The sequence below is a fragment of the Notolabrus celidotus genome, chromosome 11 (assembly GCF_009762535.1).
Source record: "Notolabrus celidotus isolate fNotCel1 chromosome 11, fNotCel1.pri, whole genome shotgun sequence".
NCBI lineage: Eukaryota > Metazoa > Chordata > Actinopteri > Labriformes > Labridae > Notolabrus > Notolabrus celidotus.
In genome coordinates this window covers 11,453,864-11,467,307 of record NC_048282.1, presented here as the reverse complement: position 1 = coordinate 11,467,307, position 13,444 = coordinate 11,453,864, and the positions used below count along the sequence as shown (strand labels likewise).

Here is a 13,444-nt window from a genome sequence, read left to right as displayed (position 1 = left end):
TTTAACAATCCAAAAATCTGATATAATATATATATATAAAAAGATATTAAAATAAAATAAAATAAAAAGATTCTTCCACAGATACTGCTGGACAAAGAACAAAATCTCTTTAAAAATAAGCTCAAAACAAAAGAGCAAAAGGTAAAAACAATAAAAAAAAACATATATATATAAATATATTTTAAAAAGAGATACAATTATAAAATTCCTCCAGTGATACCCCCTGAAAAACAATAATACACTCTTGATTACTTAATACAGCACAAAAAACACAAAGCTTTTAGTAAAGAGACAAAAATAGACATCCTTGTATATCTTACAATAATGGATGAAATACGCAGTTTTAATAATTTACTTATTTGGAAGTCATTTTGCGACCCCTCTATCAGTGTCACGCAACCCCCAAAGGGCTCCCAGCCCCCACTTTAGGAACCACTGACGTAAAGTGAAGAAAGGGTTAATGTCTCTCAGAGAAGGAAGAAGTGTTGGCACCGTTTAACCACCAAATGTTTCTGTGTGTCTTCCAGGTGAGCAGCCCAAAGGTCACCTCATCTCTGATGTCACTGGAAAACACAGTAAGTAACGCAGCCTGAGTGATGGTCGCTGGTTTCACCTTGAAACACTAAAATGCTGACTGTAGCTATCAAGACGGAAAGCTCTTGTTTTTTAAGGATATGAAAACCTCAATTTTGAAATCTTTTTTTTTTGCTTTGGAGTAAGTCTTTTGTTATCAATTTCTGTTTCAGGTTCCTCTCGGTTTGTTCCTCTGTGAAGCTTTTAATTTTGTATTTTCTTCTTCAGCATGGAGAGATGTTGTTCAAATAAATGAAACCTCATAAAAATATTTTAAAAAATTCACACAGTCACATATTTCTGAGTGTACAGGTGCCATCAGAGGTCAAATCATCCCAGATACTCCTCAGTTCTTCAGTGTCAAGGAGAATTTGTTGTTTTTTATGATTGTTTCAGTGTTGATCAGGTGCTTGTTTTTGCAGACCCCCCCTCAGGTGAAGATGAAGATGAAGAACCGGGGGCGCTCAAGAGGTTAGGCGCCATGTGGTCGTCGTTCCGCAGAGGAAAAAGAGATAGTGAGTGTTGCATCATGAAACCACATCAAAAACAAAAACGATTCACTGTGTCTGTAACGACAGCCCTTCCTCTTTCTGTTTCCCTGTTCCTGTCCGACCAGAAAGTCCCACACAGAAAACAATCAGTGGGAAAGATAACGCCTGTTGTTTGGAGTCGTTGTGATTATGGGTTACGTAGCTACTGATGTCATCTGATTATAATGATTGGAGGCTTAAAACAGCTTCTGTGCACAGGTACTGAACAGTCCTTACGCACAGTGTGGGCCAACATGGCTTCTGGTGGCCATGCCACAAGTAGCACTGGATGAATGACTGTTTGTGACATCTCAAGCTAGTTAAAGTGTAGGGCACGTTTACATGGGGCACAGCTGAAGGAGGACAGAGAGATACTCGAGACATAGGCACTGAATGAAGTGGAGCGACCGTGTGAATGAAATGAAAGAGAAGTGAAATCGGCCTCCAGATATGTCTGTGGTACATTTTTGGGGCATTTCATACCCTGGAGTAGTGCTTGTTCATCAGTTTGTGGAGAGTCTCAGTTTCACTTTGAACAATAACTTCCACCGAGGCTTCACTCTGGCTTCCTTCAGCGGTATGAACCTGAAACAGAAACTGATGTTCTTGTGATTTTCTTGTATTTAACGGGTCTTAAAATTGCTGAAATAACAATATCATGATGCAAAATAGTCAAAAGTCAAAAAGAGGTGGGATCTATCATTCCTGGTGCATTCAAGAAAGTCAGGAAATCTTAATACTGATTGGCTAAGCAATGCTCCATCAAGACAACTTGTTGCTTTAAATAATATGATCGATATAGATTGTTAGCTGCTCTTGACCTATGTGAGCTGGTTCAGGCAGGCAACTCGAGCTGCACTACTTTCACATTCACCATGCATCATGAGCACCTGACAAAATATCCTCCCGATCAGGCGGTCTATTTAAGCTGCAGGATTTCCGGCCTCTGCTGTCCTGCACCAGTGCTGCGCTCAAGCTTTCAGCCCCGACACCTCCCAGCATCAACCTGCAGGCTTCGACTCTAGAGTGTTTTAAAATATGATGTCATCATTCATTGATTTCTGCATGTAATGTAAATCTGTGAGGAGTCAGCCAGTATCTAACCATTTGTATCCATCTGCCGCCGATGGGAGCTGGGATGTCATTATGTTGGATGGAGTTCCTCCTGCTTTTGCTCTCCATATAGTCTGTTTGTCCTGCAGCCAGTTTTTGCCAGTTACACTAGTGGTTGTCCAGCAAATAAAGATAAAATCGGCTGAAATGTTCAGAGGAAAAATGGTCAATTAAAGAAAATGATCATTTTGGTCCAAATATAAGACGTTTTAGTTTTTTTCCCCTTGATATACTTCTAAAAAAGAGAGATCGTCTACACTTTTACATTCCAGTATATGTTCCCAATAGTGCATTGAACTGCCGGATTTTCACTTTTACCTAAACACCACACATCACATTTAATGATCAACATAGTGGCACAGAGAAACCAGTGACCTGAATGCTGTCAGGCTGTCAAGTTTGCTCAAATAATGCTGCAAGAAAACACCTCGCACTTCGCTCTACCGTAAACTCTGCCACCAATGGTGTGTCCCTCCTGCTTTTGCTCTCCATACAGACTGTTTTCCCTGTGGACACCAAAGCCTGCTGACACTACGACTACTTGAACTACAAATGTTCCCAAACAGAAACAAGATCACCTCTCGAACCAAAGTCCAGTCCCAGATTCTGTTTTTTTATACGGAATCTGTAAATAGAGATCGGACTTTAAGTCAACAAACACCTGCAGTGGAAATTTTCCCAGAATGATGACCCAAAAATATCTTCCTGAACTTTATTTAATCAACTGAACAACTCTGTGCAGTGCTAACTGTTCTTGTTTGACATCCACAGACATCTTCTGTAAAACACAAAGACGCATTGTAAATGTGTTCCCAGCTCACACACGCACGCACACACACACACACACACACACACACACACACACACACACACACACACACACACACACACACACACACACACACACACACACCGCTGTCAGCATGTAAAATCTAAAGAACTGTGTTTAACATCTTTGAGTAAAAACAGTCATTCCAGCGAGCATTTAACCGTCGTGTTTTTACTCAGACTGTCACTCAGCTGCCAGAAAGATTCAACTCAGAGAAACCGGTTCTTCAGGTTCAGCTTATAATCTCTGCATACCTTCACTCTTTGTGAAGCAAGCTCAACCTAATGATTATCAAGCTGAACATGTGCCAACTTTAAATATTTATTCATGACTGTGAGGAAGAAGATGCACCAGGAAACTTAAACACACAGAGACCGGAGGCAGCCAAGCTGAGGACTGAGAGCTCCTCTCTGCCGCTCTTTTATCTGAGACAAAGAGGAGGAATTCAGCAGAGACACATGAGCAGGCCGGTATTCAGGGAAGGAGATGGGCTGGAGAATGGACTCTGGACGGAGAAGGAGAGCCAATAGGACAGACTGTAGAAGGAGGTCACGACTGAAGGCAAACATTTGTCAGAGACGCTGCCAAAAAATAACTAAGTAAAGAGACAAAAAGAGACGACAAATTGCCACATTTTTAGTCCTAAACATCAGAAATATGGGCCTTTTTCACATCTTTATAGAGAAGCCTGAACTTTCTGGATGAGAATGCATTGATTTCATGCTTTTATATTTAATATTCCAACCAAATCCCTGCCCTTGTAATTATAGCACCTGCAGATACACTCAAACTTAAAGGCTGCTGTGCAAGTTCAGTTAAAAGATTGAAAAAACATCTTTTCCTTCAAGACACCTTTAAAAAGTTCTGTTTGTTTCCTGTTAGGGATGGGCGTTTCAAGCCAAAATACTATTCCATAATCACTGGTATCTTTTCGGCGATTATTCGTAATCGAGCGGGAGGAGGTGCTACGAAGAGTGAGCACTATCAGCGTCTGTCTCAATCTCTATGTCGGCGTTTCTGTGACGCAGCAGCGTGGCATGTATGTTTACATTTTACAGCCGAGCTCAGTCTCTGCAGTGTTCTCCATTTCTGAGGCTGTTTTCAAAACCGCCTGCTACATACTACCTACAAATGCAGAATGCAGTATGTACTGCATACTGTGTTTGAAGGTAGTATGTAGAATAACTGCTCTGTTGGATCTGTTCTGCAGTATGCTGGGTCAGGCGTTGTGGAAGTAAACAACGGCCAAGCTGATAGCAAAACACCTTCTTTAGCATCACTTGTGATTTAAAAAGCTAAGAAGTGGATAATACGGATTTTCAAAATTTTCACAGCACCTTAAAACTGAGAGCCCCCGTCAAAAAAAAGAAAAAGCGTAACGTTAGCGCTGTGCATTGTGGGAAACAATATGCAAGGGAGACTGGTCCGATGCATGCAGAGAAATTTCCCCCAATCAGTACGACATAGTTTTGGCATACTGCAGATTTTGCTCTTGTTCACATACTACATTCTACATAATGAATTTTGGCCAAATCAGTACGTACTGCTAGTATAGTAGTTGTTTTCGAATACAGCCTTAATCTCACACCACTACACATGTATTTCCAGAGACTGTTGATCATGTTTTCTTTTGCTTTTAAATGCAGTTAGCATTCTTCTTCTTCTTCTGGTATTTAATGCGGTCAGCAAACAGCTTTCAGACGCTCTATAGCCACCGTCTGGCGGGAATACTGTATTACAACCAGGCACTGATGAAAATAGTACTTTCATCCATCCATCCATTATCTTGACCGCTTATCCTGTTTGGGGTCACGGGGGGCTGGAGCCAATCCCAGCTGACTTTGGGCGGAAGGCATGGGTACACCCTGGACAGGTTGCCAACCCATCACAGGGCAAACACTGAAAGACAGACAACCATTCACGAATACACTCGCACCTACGGGCAATTTAGTGTAAAATTCAAAAATCATGTCCCATCCATGTTTAAAGCCTTGTCTCTGTCAGACACCTGTAAACGTCTCCATGTCATGCAGAGTGCTAACCCTGTTCTTGTTCCCGTGCAGAGGTCAAAGACTCTGAGCCTGCTGAGCCTCCAGGCCCCGCAGTGGAGGACAATGCCTCACGACAGCACAAGTACGCCAGCGGTCAGTACTTCTTCGAGTACCTGGTGGTTGTCAGCCTCAAGAAGACCAAGGGTGGCAGCAACTACGAACCTCAGATCACCTACCAGTTTCCAAAGGTCAGTCTAAGCAGGAAGACAAAGTAACGCTGCATTCTCTGACGGGTACAGAGGTGAGCACAGTTAAGTGTAAATCCGTTGACTTCAATGGGTTGGCACTTGGTAGAGTATCAAACACACGGCACTCCTGATATGTAATGCTGTGCTGCATCACACGCTGAGCTGTTAGCATAGCTTTCGCCCGCTTTCCTGTCCACCACAATGACCTCCTCAACTCTTCGGTTGTTGTTCACGCTGACTGCCTCTCGTGATGCGTGGTGTCATTGTTTTGCAAGGAGGTACTTAGTGGAAGGCATCGATAAGAGAACCAACAAGCGTAAAGGAAAATGATGTCCACAACTGGAAGTAGCTGGAACCAGTTCTCCATTCTTTTCCTTTCGAGTTTTCATCACAGTGAAATTGTCACCTGCAGCGATTTCACTCTCTATCAAATTTCTATGGCAGAGAAGAAGCATACTGGTACTCAGTGAGCTTTACCTGTCTAAAATAAGTGTATGTTTGTTTCCTTTCAGAAAGACGGGATGGCGAGATATCAGAAGGAGGAAGAGGAGAAGACGCTGAAGGCAATCACGCTCTTTTGTTTCCCCGAGGGCATCAACTGGGCTCCTCTGACAGAATACCACAGGTACGCCTGCTCCTGTTACATATCTTTAATCACCTTCAGTCCTGTGTCTCAGTATTATGTTCACTGTTTTCTTCTGCTTTGTGTTTCCAGTGAGACGTTCTCTTTTGTTCTGACTGAGATCGACGGCAGCAGGAGAAACGGATACTGCAGGAGGTTACTGGTCAGTGTGCAGACTGAACGTGTCTTAATATGTCGTCAGTGAGGAGGTAGTTTTCTAAAGTCTTCTTCTCTCCTCTTATCATCTCTTACGTGCAGCCTGGAGGGAAAGGAGCTCGACCTCCCGAGGCTTACTGCATCATCAGCTCGCTCGCTTGTTTCGGCCTCTTCTCTAAGGTGAGTCTCTCCGCTTCTTCATTTTACTAAAGCTAGCTTTGCTTCTTTTCAAAAAGGAATTGTTTACGGTTTACGGCTCCAACAAATGCAGTCATTCAGTCATCAGTCATTCAGTGCTTACCTGGTTGAGCATGTTTCCACATATAGAGTCATACCTGTGATTTACGCCTGTCAGCCTCTTTACTGGACCGACGAGACTCACCAAATAAAGAGTGCATTTATAGACGTATGTGTGCATGAGAAAGCTCCGAGGTAGCATAAGGAGAACAATAAGTGTCACAGCGCCCCGCCTCTTATTGTTTGGTGACTAGGGGACACACCTGTATCAGGTGCCTCTGAGTGTTTAGTGATGTGTCACTGACTCTGAACACAGCCTGAAGGTCAGAGAGAGGAAGACGTGGCAGTGAATGAGTTATTATCTGGATTAAACATGTGACAAAACACAGTGAAGGTTCACACATGCAGGAAAGATTATTTTCATGTGCTGGATCAGAAGTCAAACTGAAGACAGGATTTTTTTTAAAAGAGCTGCAAATTGTGCCGAAGGTGGACACATCTTTAACTGAACGAGCAATTTTTCACACTCAGATCTTCTTCAGGCATCGTCAAGCTGTTTGCAGAACGTGAAGATCTTTCTTTTGATTCCTGCCCTGAATTAGACCCGTCCAACTGAGGACAGAGCTCACTTTCTCTGGAGTTATTAAACATATCAGAGGTTTTACATTCTGCATTTCTTCTGGCTGTATCCCACTCAATTTACTTTTTGTATATATATTATTTTTTCTCCTAACTATTAATGTAACATCCTAGCGTCAACTTCTGGTCTTAAAATATGAAGCTCATGCAGAGGTCTATGGTACTGTCCCGTCTTTTATTGTGTGTGTGTAGTCTTTGTTTGTTTTCTGTTTGCAATCTTTTTGTTTTTTAAGTAACTAATCTCTGTTAGACCCAGGAATCTTTTGGAAGGAGGGGCGGCCTTCCTTTTTGTAGGTTGTTGGCAACTGAGGACTATCTGCCTTTGTTATTTTTTGTGTATATTGTGTATGTGTGTGTATAAGTTAAGAAAACAAAAAAAGTTAGAAATAAAATATATATATAAAATAGAAATAAAAAGACATCACCTAACATAACTTCAGGGGCTCCATCGTGTTTACGGCACTACGTTAAACGCAAAAAAATAACCACTTCTGCACAAAACTTCAGGAAGGATTTTATTATGGTGCATTTTTTAAAGAACATTTAGCATATTTTTAATAAGCTTTGTCCTGTTTCTTTATAAAGTTTGATGATTCCTACAGAATGAGTGTTGTAATGATTTCGTATCCTGACTGTGTTCTCCTTTGTGCTCTCCTGTGTGTTCTCCTGCCCCTGCATTTCCTCCTGCGTGCATGTGTTTGCAGATATTCGACGAGGTGGAGAAGCGGCGGCAGATCTCCACGGCCATGGTCTACCCATTCATGCAGAAGCTGAGGGAGGCTCCATTCCCAGCTCCAGGGAACACAGTGGAGATTAAGAGCTTCATTCCTGAGTCGGGCACTGAGGTCAGAGCAGGCTTTTATTTTCACATCCTGAACCTCTGTGATAGCATCGTTCTTACAACGTCATTCACTAAAATCTCAGAATGTAACTTCATCACTGAAAGATGACTGGTACAAATAAACAAACAGATGTTCTCCATGAGCTAAGATTTAAAAGTCCTCTAAAGTTTTCCTTTCTAATCTGTAAAGAGGATCTAAGTATGTCAAAGATTCAGCCTGTCTGAAACAATGAGCTCAGGAGGAATCATCAGTCAGCTGGACTCCAGCCAGGCCACATCAAGGAAGCATGAGCAGGTTTAGTGACATGGGAGGAAAACATTAAGTAGATATACTGGAAGTCTTTACTGTGGACAGGAAAACTTATTATCACAAGTGAAAAGTCCCCACTCAGAAGAGCTGATAATTATTTATTCAGAGGAAGTCTTATCACTGAAAACTAAGATATAAAGCTGAGTCAGAACCTGCTGCTTCACCGTGTTCATTTATACTAAAGATCAGATTCACAAGCTGTGATTTCACTGTGTCAGGCTGATTTGAAGGGATCTGTGCATGAAGTCTGTTAATGTAATCAGGGGTTCCACCAATCAGGAGGTAGCTGTCAGAGACTCAGCCTCAGCTGCTTGTCACTTTTTAGATATAAAGTATATAAAGATATAAAACAAAGAGGGCTGGAGATGAAGAGATCATTCAACAGCACATATCCTGATCAGCCATAACATTATGACCACCTGCAACTAGAGACCACTGCTGAGACCTGGGCCCCTCTAGACCTCTGAAGGTGTGCTGTGGTATCTGAGACATTAGTAGTCCTGAAGTTGTGAAGTGAAGCCTCCATGGATCACACTTGGTGGTCCAGCTCATCTGTGGACCTGTGGTCCAGGTCTGATGCTCATATGTGGATTGTAGGAGCTTTCAGTGGTGGACAGGGGTCAGCATGGACACCCTGACTGGTCTTATTAATAATAATAATAATAATAATAATAATAATAATAATAATAATAATAATAATAATAATAATATTTATGCAGTCCAGGGCTTAGAATAAATTACTCCAAATTAAAAGCCAGATTGAATAGATAAGTCTTAAGTTTACTTTAAAAACCCAGAGAGACCATGTAGTTTAAATGTCCTGAGGCAGAGTTTTCCCAGTTTTGATGCATAAACACAGAAAGCCCTCTCTATGGAACTCACCACAGGGGCTGCAGAGACGCTCTGACCCAGTCATCTATAGCCATCACAGTTTAGTTCTTGTCGGAGTCACTCTCATCCTCACACTGGCACATTTTTCCTGCTAAAACATCCACTTTTAAGAACATCATGTCGATGCTGATCGGTGCCACATTTGATCTACACATGGAAGAAATCTGCTCAGGATTTTGAAAGTTTTCATTAAAGCACTTTCACATTTATTGAAGGAGTAGAGGATTGAGATAGGAGCATGCTCAGATTAGCAGTTAAACTTAAGAAAGGAGCCCAAAAACTGCAGCAGACTTCTTCATTTGTGACTTTACAGAAAACAAGTGCATATTGCTTTTAGAGAAGTCGCCCTGTGGAAGATCCAGGCCCTGACACAGTGAGATCCTGCAGGTGGGTGTGTTTGTGTGGGGTTGTGTCTGAGCATGTCCTGCATTACTTCACCTTTACCTGAGAGCAGAAACACGACACTTCTCCCATCAGGCTGCCCGCTGTGTTTCAACAGCTCACAGTTACTCAACTCTTCACGCTTACAGTGAACAAAAGTACAAAAGTTAAGTTCTCTGGAGACTGCAGCAAAGTCAGAGTTTGAAATGAGGTCACAAATCATGTAAAGAGAAATAAATAAACCATAAAGCTCTGAAACTTTCCTTTATCTCCTCCCTCCTTCAGTAAACACCACTCAGATGCTCTTGTTGTTGGAGCTGTGGGATGATTGATGATGCTGGATTTGTTGTTGACGCGTTTGTTCATCTCTCCATCAGATCATCAGTCTAACTCGGCCGTTGGACTCCTGGCTCGAGCACGTGAACTTTGGCACGCTGTTCAGCTGCCTGACAGATGAGGAGGTGCTGCTGGTGTTCGCCGCCGCCGTCCTGGAGAGACGGATCGTCTTTATCGCGGATGAACTTGGGTATGACGGCTCACATGTGCACTCTTTTCAATTAATTGACAGCAGTGAAAACAAACCAGTTCTTCAGTTCTGTTCAACTCCGCTGGAAGAAAAATAAACTCAAACTTGATAATTGTGTGTCAGCTCCACCTGATGGAGGCAGGGGAACCTCACTGGAAGGAGACGGAAGATTTAAGGAACTAAAACTTCCTTAAAAGCTTCCTTAAAGCCAAGTCTCCTTTGTTTTCTTCCTTAAATCAAATCAGATGTTTATTAAAAAGTCTGATAAATCAGTTGAATTGTTATTTTCTTATTGCTGTTACAAATCAAAGCAGAAATCCTGACGTGTAAGGAGCTAGACTGAAAAATGTTTAGGGGATGATGTATGTACGCATTGATACATCTAATTAAAGTGGACTGTCTCTGTCCATCTCTCTCTTCATCTCCCTCTATCCCTCTCTCCAACTCGGTCTCAGCAGATGTCTGTCTAACAACTAAACTTGATCGTCTCTGATGTGAGCTTTGTTTGTGTCCCCGCAGCACGTTATCTCAGATCATCCACGCTGTGGCAGCGCTGCTGTACCCATTCACCTGGCAGCACACGCTCATCTCCATCGTACCTGAGATCCTGATTGACGTGGTGATGGCGCCCACGCCCTACCTGCTTGGAGTCCAGAAACGGCTGCTGGACCAGGTCACTGATCAGGAGGACGTGAGTCATCATGAAACACAACAACATGTCTTTGAAAGCACTTTTCTTTATGAGTACCATTCATGGTTTATCTTTTCTCTTTGAACAGCTGCTGGTGGTCGACCTGTCTGAGGAGAAGGAGACGACCTTCATCAAGTCTGTAAGTGTTCAGTCCACACATTGTTTATGGAAGAGTCCCACTTGAACAAATGTAACCTTTGTGTTGATTTGTTCTTCTTTAGGTTGGTGATGAGAGCTCGATCCTGCCTCCGAAGCTGCAAGCTGAGATTCTGGAGGCGCTCAGTCTCAGACAAAAAGCATCAAGTGAGTGACCCGACTGAAACACAGGCACTATGGAAGCATATCCAACACGAAGAGAAATACAGTTTTATCTTCACTGTTGTTTGGTCTCAAACCTTCAGCTGTGTTTTTAAATGAGTACAGAGTCAAGTTAAATCAGCTGGAGCCAAACTGCTGTGGAAAGATGTCACCAAATTAAGAGAGAGAGACACTGAGCCTGAGTGCATCCTTGGGACTTCTTATTGAGGGTTAAAACAGCATCCTACTTTTAAAGAAGTCATCTCAGTCCATGCAAACACACGTGTTAATGCACATTGAATGATCATTTGTGTCATTTGTGCAAAAAGGTACACACTCTCTCTGATTCAGGGAAGCTTCACTGCTGCAAGTCAAGGCTGGTGTCTCGTTTTAATCCAGATTGAAGGTGATATTAAAGGAGTGTGATTAATAAAAATAAAAATTGAAGCTTTTCCTTTGGAGTATTCCTTCATTTTTTGGGCTGACTGACCAAAGGTTTGTGTAGTCGGCTAGTGGTGACTTATTTAACTTATTGAGTGATATATTTCAGAGTACTTGCAAAATAACCCAAGTTGCAGGGCTGTGAGGAAAATATTTTATCAGCAACAATTTTATGCTACATTAAAGAGAGAAATTAAAGCTCCAGTGAGGAGTTTTTGGTGGTTTCATGATCTATAAAAGAAGATCAACTTCTTTTTTTAACTGGAGGTAGACATTTTGTTTATCAGGTGACAGTTCCGTGCTTCCAGCCTCTTGCTTACAGGTTTTACTTTAGTGTCTCCAGCAATTGTTGCATCGTGCACAGGCAACCTGAGTAGAAAGAGCAGAAATGATGAGCAAGAATTGCAGGCAACATCTGCAGAAGTTTTTCAATGCAAAACAAAGAGCTTGCTCCCAGATCTTGGGATAAATATAAAGCTTTGCCCTAGTTACGGACTGACAGGCACTGGGTTTTTGGTCCAGGTTTAAGGGGGGTCTGGTTAGTTGACACTGGTGCTATCACAAAAAGAGTTAACACATCATCTGCGACCTGATTCTCTGAAAGGTGATTTGATGTTTCTGTCCTCCCTCTCAGCGGTGGAGGAACTGAACCGGGTGGTGTCAGAAGCCTTCCTGCATTTCTTCGTGAGAACAGTCGGCCACTACGCCTCGTACGTGAAATACAGTCACAAAGGGCAGCCGGGCGTGTTTCAGAAGCGGAGTTTCTACAAGGCCATCGAGTCCAAGACCACCCGACACTTTGTGAAGAAGTTCATCCAGACGCAGATGTTCGATCTGTTCATCCAGGATGTGGAGCAGCAGCAGCCTGGACCGCAGCAAGGTGAGCACTGTGAAAACATTAACTAAACACACTGATCCGAGTCAGAGGTGTGACTCTCGTGTTCTCTGTCCTGCAGGAATATTTCATACAAAGATCCTTGAGTACCAGGAGAAGAAGAAGAAGGAGAAGATGAGGAAACACTAGCTGCGAGCGTGGGAGCCTGAGTGTGTGTAAATAGAGGAGTACATAGGAGAAGATGTGAATGTTGCACTGTGTGTTTTTATGTTGGTTTTAAATAATTAATGTGTGAATTACTGTACGGCTATGTCGCTGCTACTCTGTGAAACACTGGCAGAACGAGAGACTTCAGCTCCACGTGTCGGCCACGGTCTGTCGCTGACGAGCAGGAAATCATTTCAAATAAAGACTAGTTTTTTAAAGTCAACGTGCCTGCAGTCTCTGGTTTTTATTTTCCTGGTTTCCTTCCTTTCCCCAAAATCTGGTAGAGCATTGAAGGTCTCTAATGTTTGTATTACTTCCATGCATCCATTATCTTGACTTTAGGGGTCACGGGGGGGCTGGAGCCTATCCCAGCTGGCTTCAGGCGGAAGGCAGGGTACACTCTGGGCAGGTGGCCAACCCATCACAGGGCTAACACAGAGAGACAGACAACCATTCTCGCACACACTCACACCTACAGGAAATTTAGAGTGATCAATCAACCTGGTGAGCATGTTTTTTTCCGGAGTACCCGGAGAGAACCCACGCAAAGAACATGCAAAGTCCACATAGAAAGGCACCTGCCCGGCCGGGGATTCGAACCAGGAACCTTGTAGCTGTGAGGCACCAGTGCTACCCACTGCACCACCGTGCAGCTGTTTGTATTAATTACCAAACTATAAAGAATAAGAGAATCTGTTCACCTGCAGCGTCAAAATGAACTTAGGCAACTTCAAATTCTTCAGGTCCCAACACTCGACAGATGCCACTGAGTTGCACATTTACTCTGTATTCACCACACCTGTCATGCATATCCACTAAAATCCCATGCAGTTTTAACATTTTGAGACTCATGCACAACTATTCTTAAATGTACAAAATTACGCAAATCTTGTTTCTCTCCCACTGACAGGGATCTGTTCGGTCAGATAACATAAAGCAGAGAAGAGCTTAGAGACAACTGAGATGTTGATGTAGTCTTGGGTGAAGTTTTTTCTGCGTACCTCTGAAATGTGACCTTTCATGCTCTTATTCTTCTATGGATTCGCAGATGCTGGATTTCATTTCTATAGTTCATTTCTTTGAGAA

General features: G+C 42.6%; 1 protein-coding gene across 2 annotated transcripts in view; it reads left to right on the top strand.

Moving 5' to 3' along the window:
• LOC117821966 (DENN domain-containing protein 2D-like) overlaps positions 1-12,581 on the top strand; it is a 33,238-nt gene extending 20,657 nt beyond the window's left edge. For both annotated transcript variants that reach the window (XM_034696554.1, XM_034696555.1), the window contains 13 exons: positions 528-575; positions 996-1,088; positions 5,109-5,284; positions 5,797-5,909; positions 6,000-6,069; positions 6,165-6,242; positions 7,643-7,783; positions 9,739-9,887; positions 10,407-10,578; positions 10,667-10,717; positions 10,800-10,881; positions 11,951-12,196; positions 12,273-12,581. In XM_034696554.1, the coding sequence (XP_034552445.1) occupies positions 528-575; positions 996-1,088; positions 5,109-5,284; positions 5,797-5,909; positions 6,000-6,069; positions 6,165-6,242; positions 7,643-7,783; positions 9,739-9,887; positions 10,407-10,578; positions 10,667-10,717; positions 10,800-10,881; positions 11,951-12,196; positions 12,273-12,340 (1,487 nt within the window). In that variant the 3' untranslated portion in view covers positions 12,341-12,581. The remainder of the gene's footprint in view (positions 1-527; positions 576-995; positions 1,089-5,108; positions 5,285-5,796; positions 5,910-5,999; positions 6,070-6,164; positions 6,243-7,642; positions 7,784-9,738; positions 9,888-10,406; positions 10,579-10,666; positions 10,718-10,799; positions 10,882-11,950; positions 12,197-12,272) is intronic.
• The last annotated feature ends 863 nt before the right edge of the window (positions 12,582-13,444 follow it).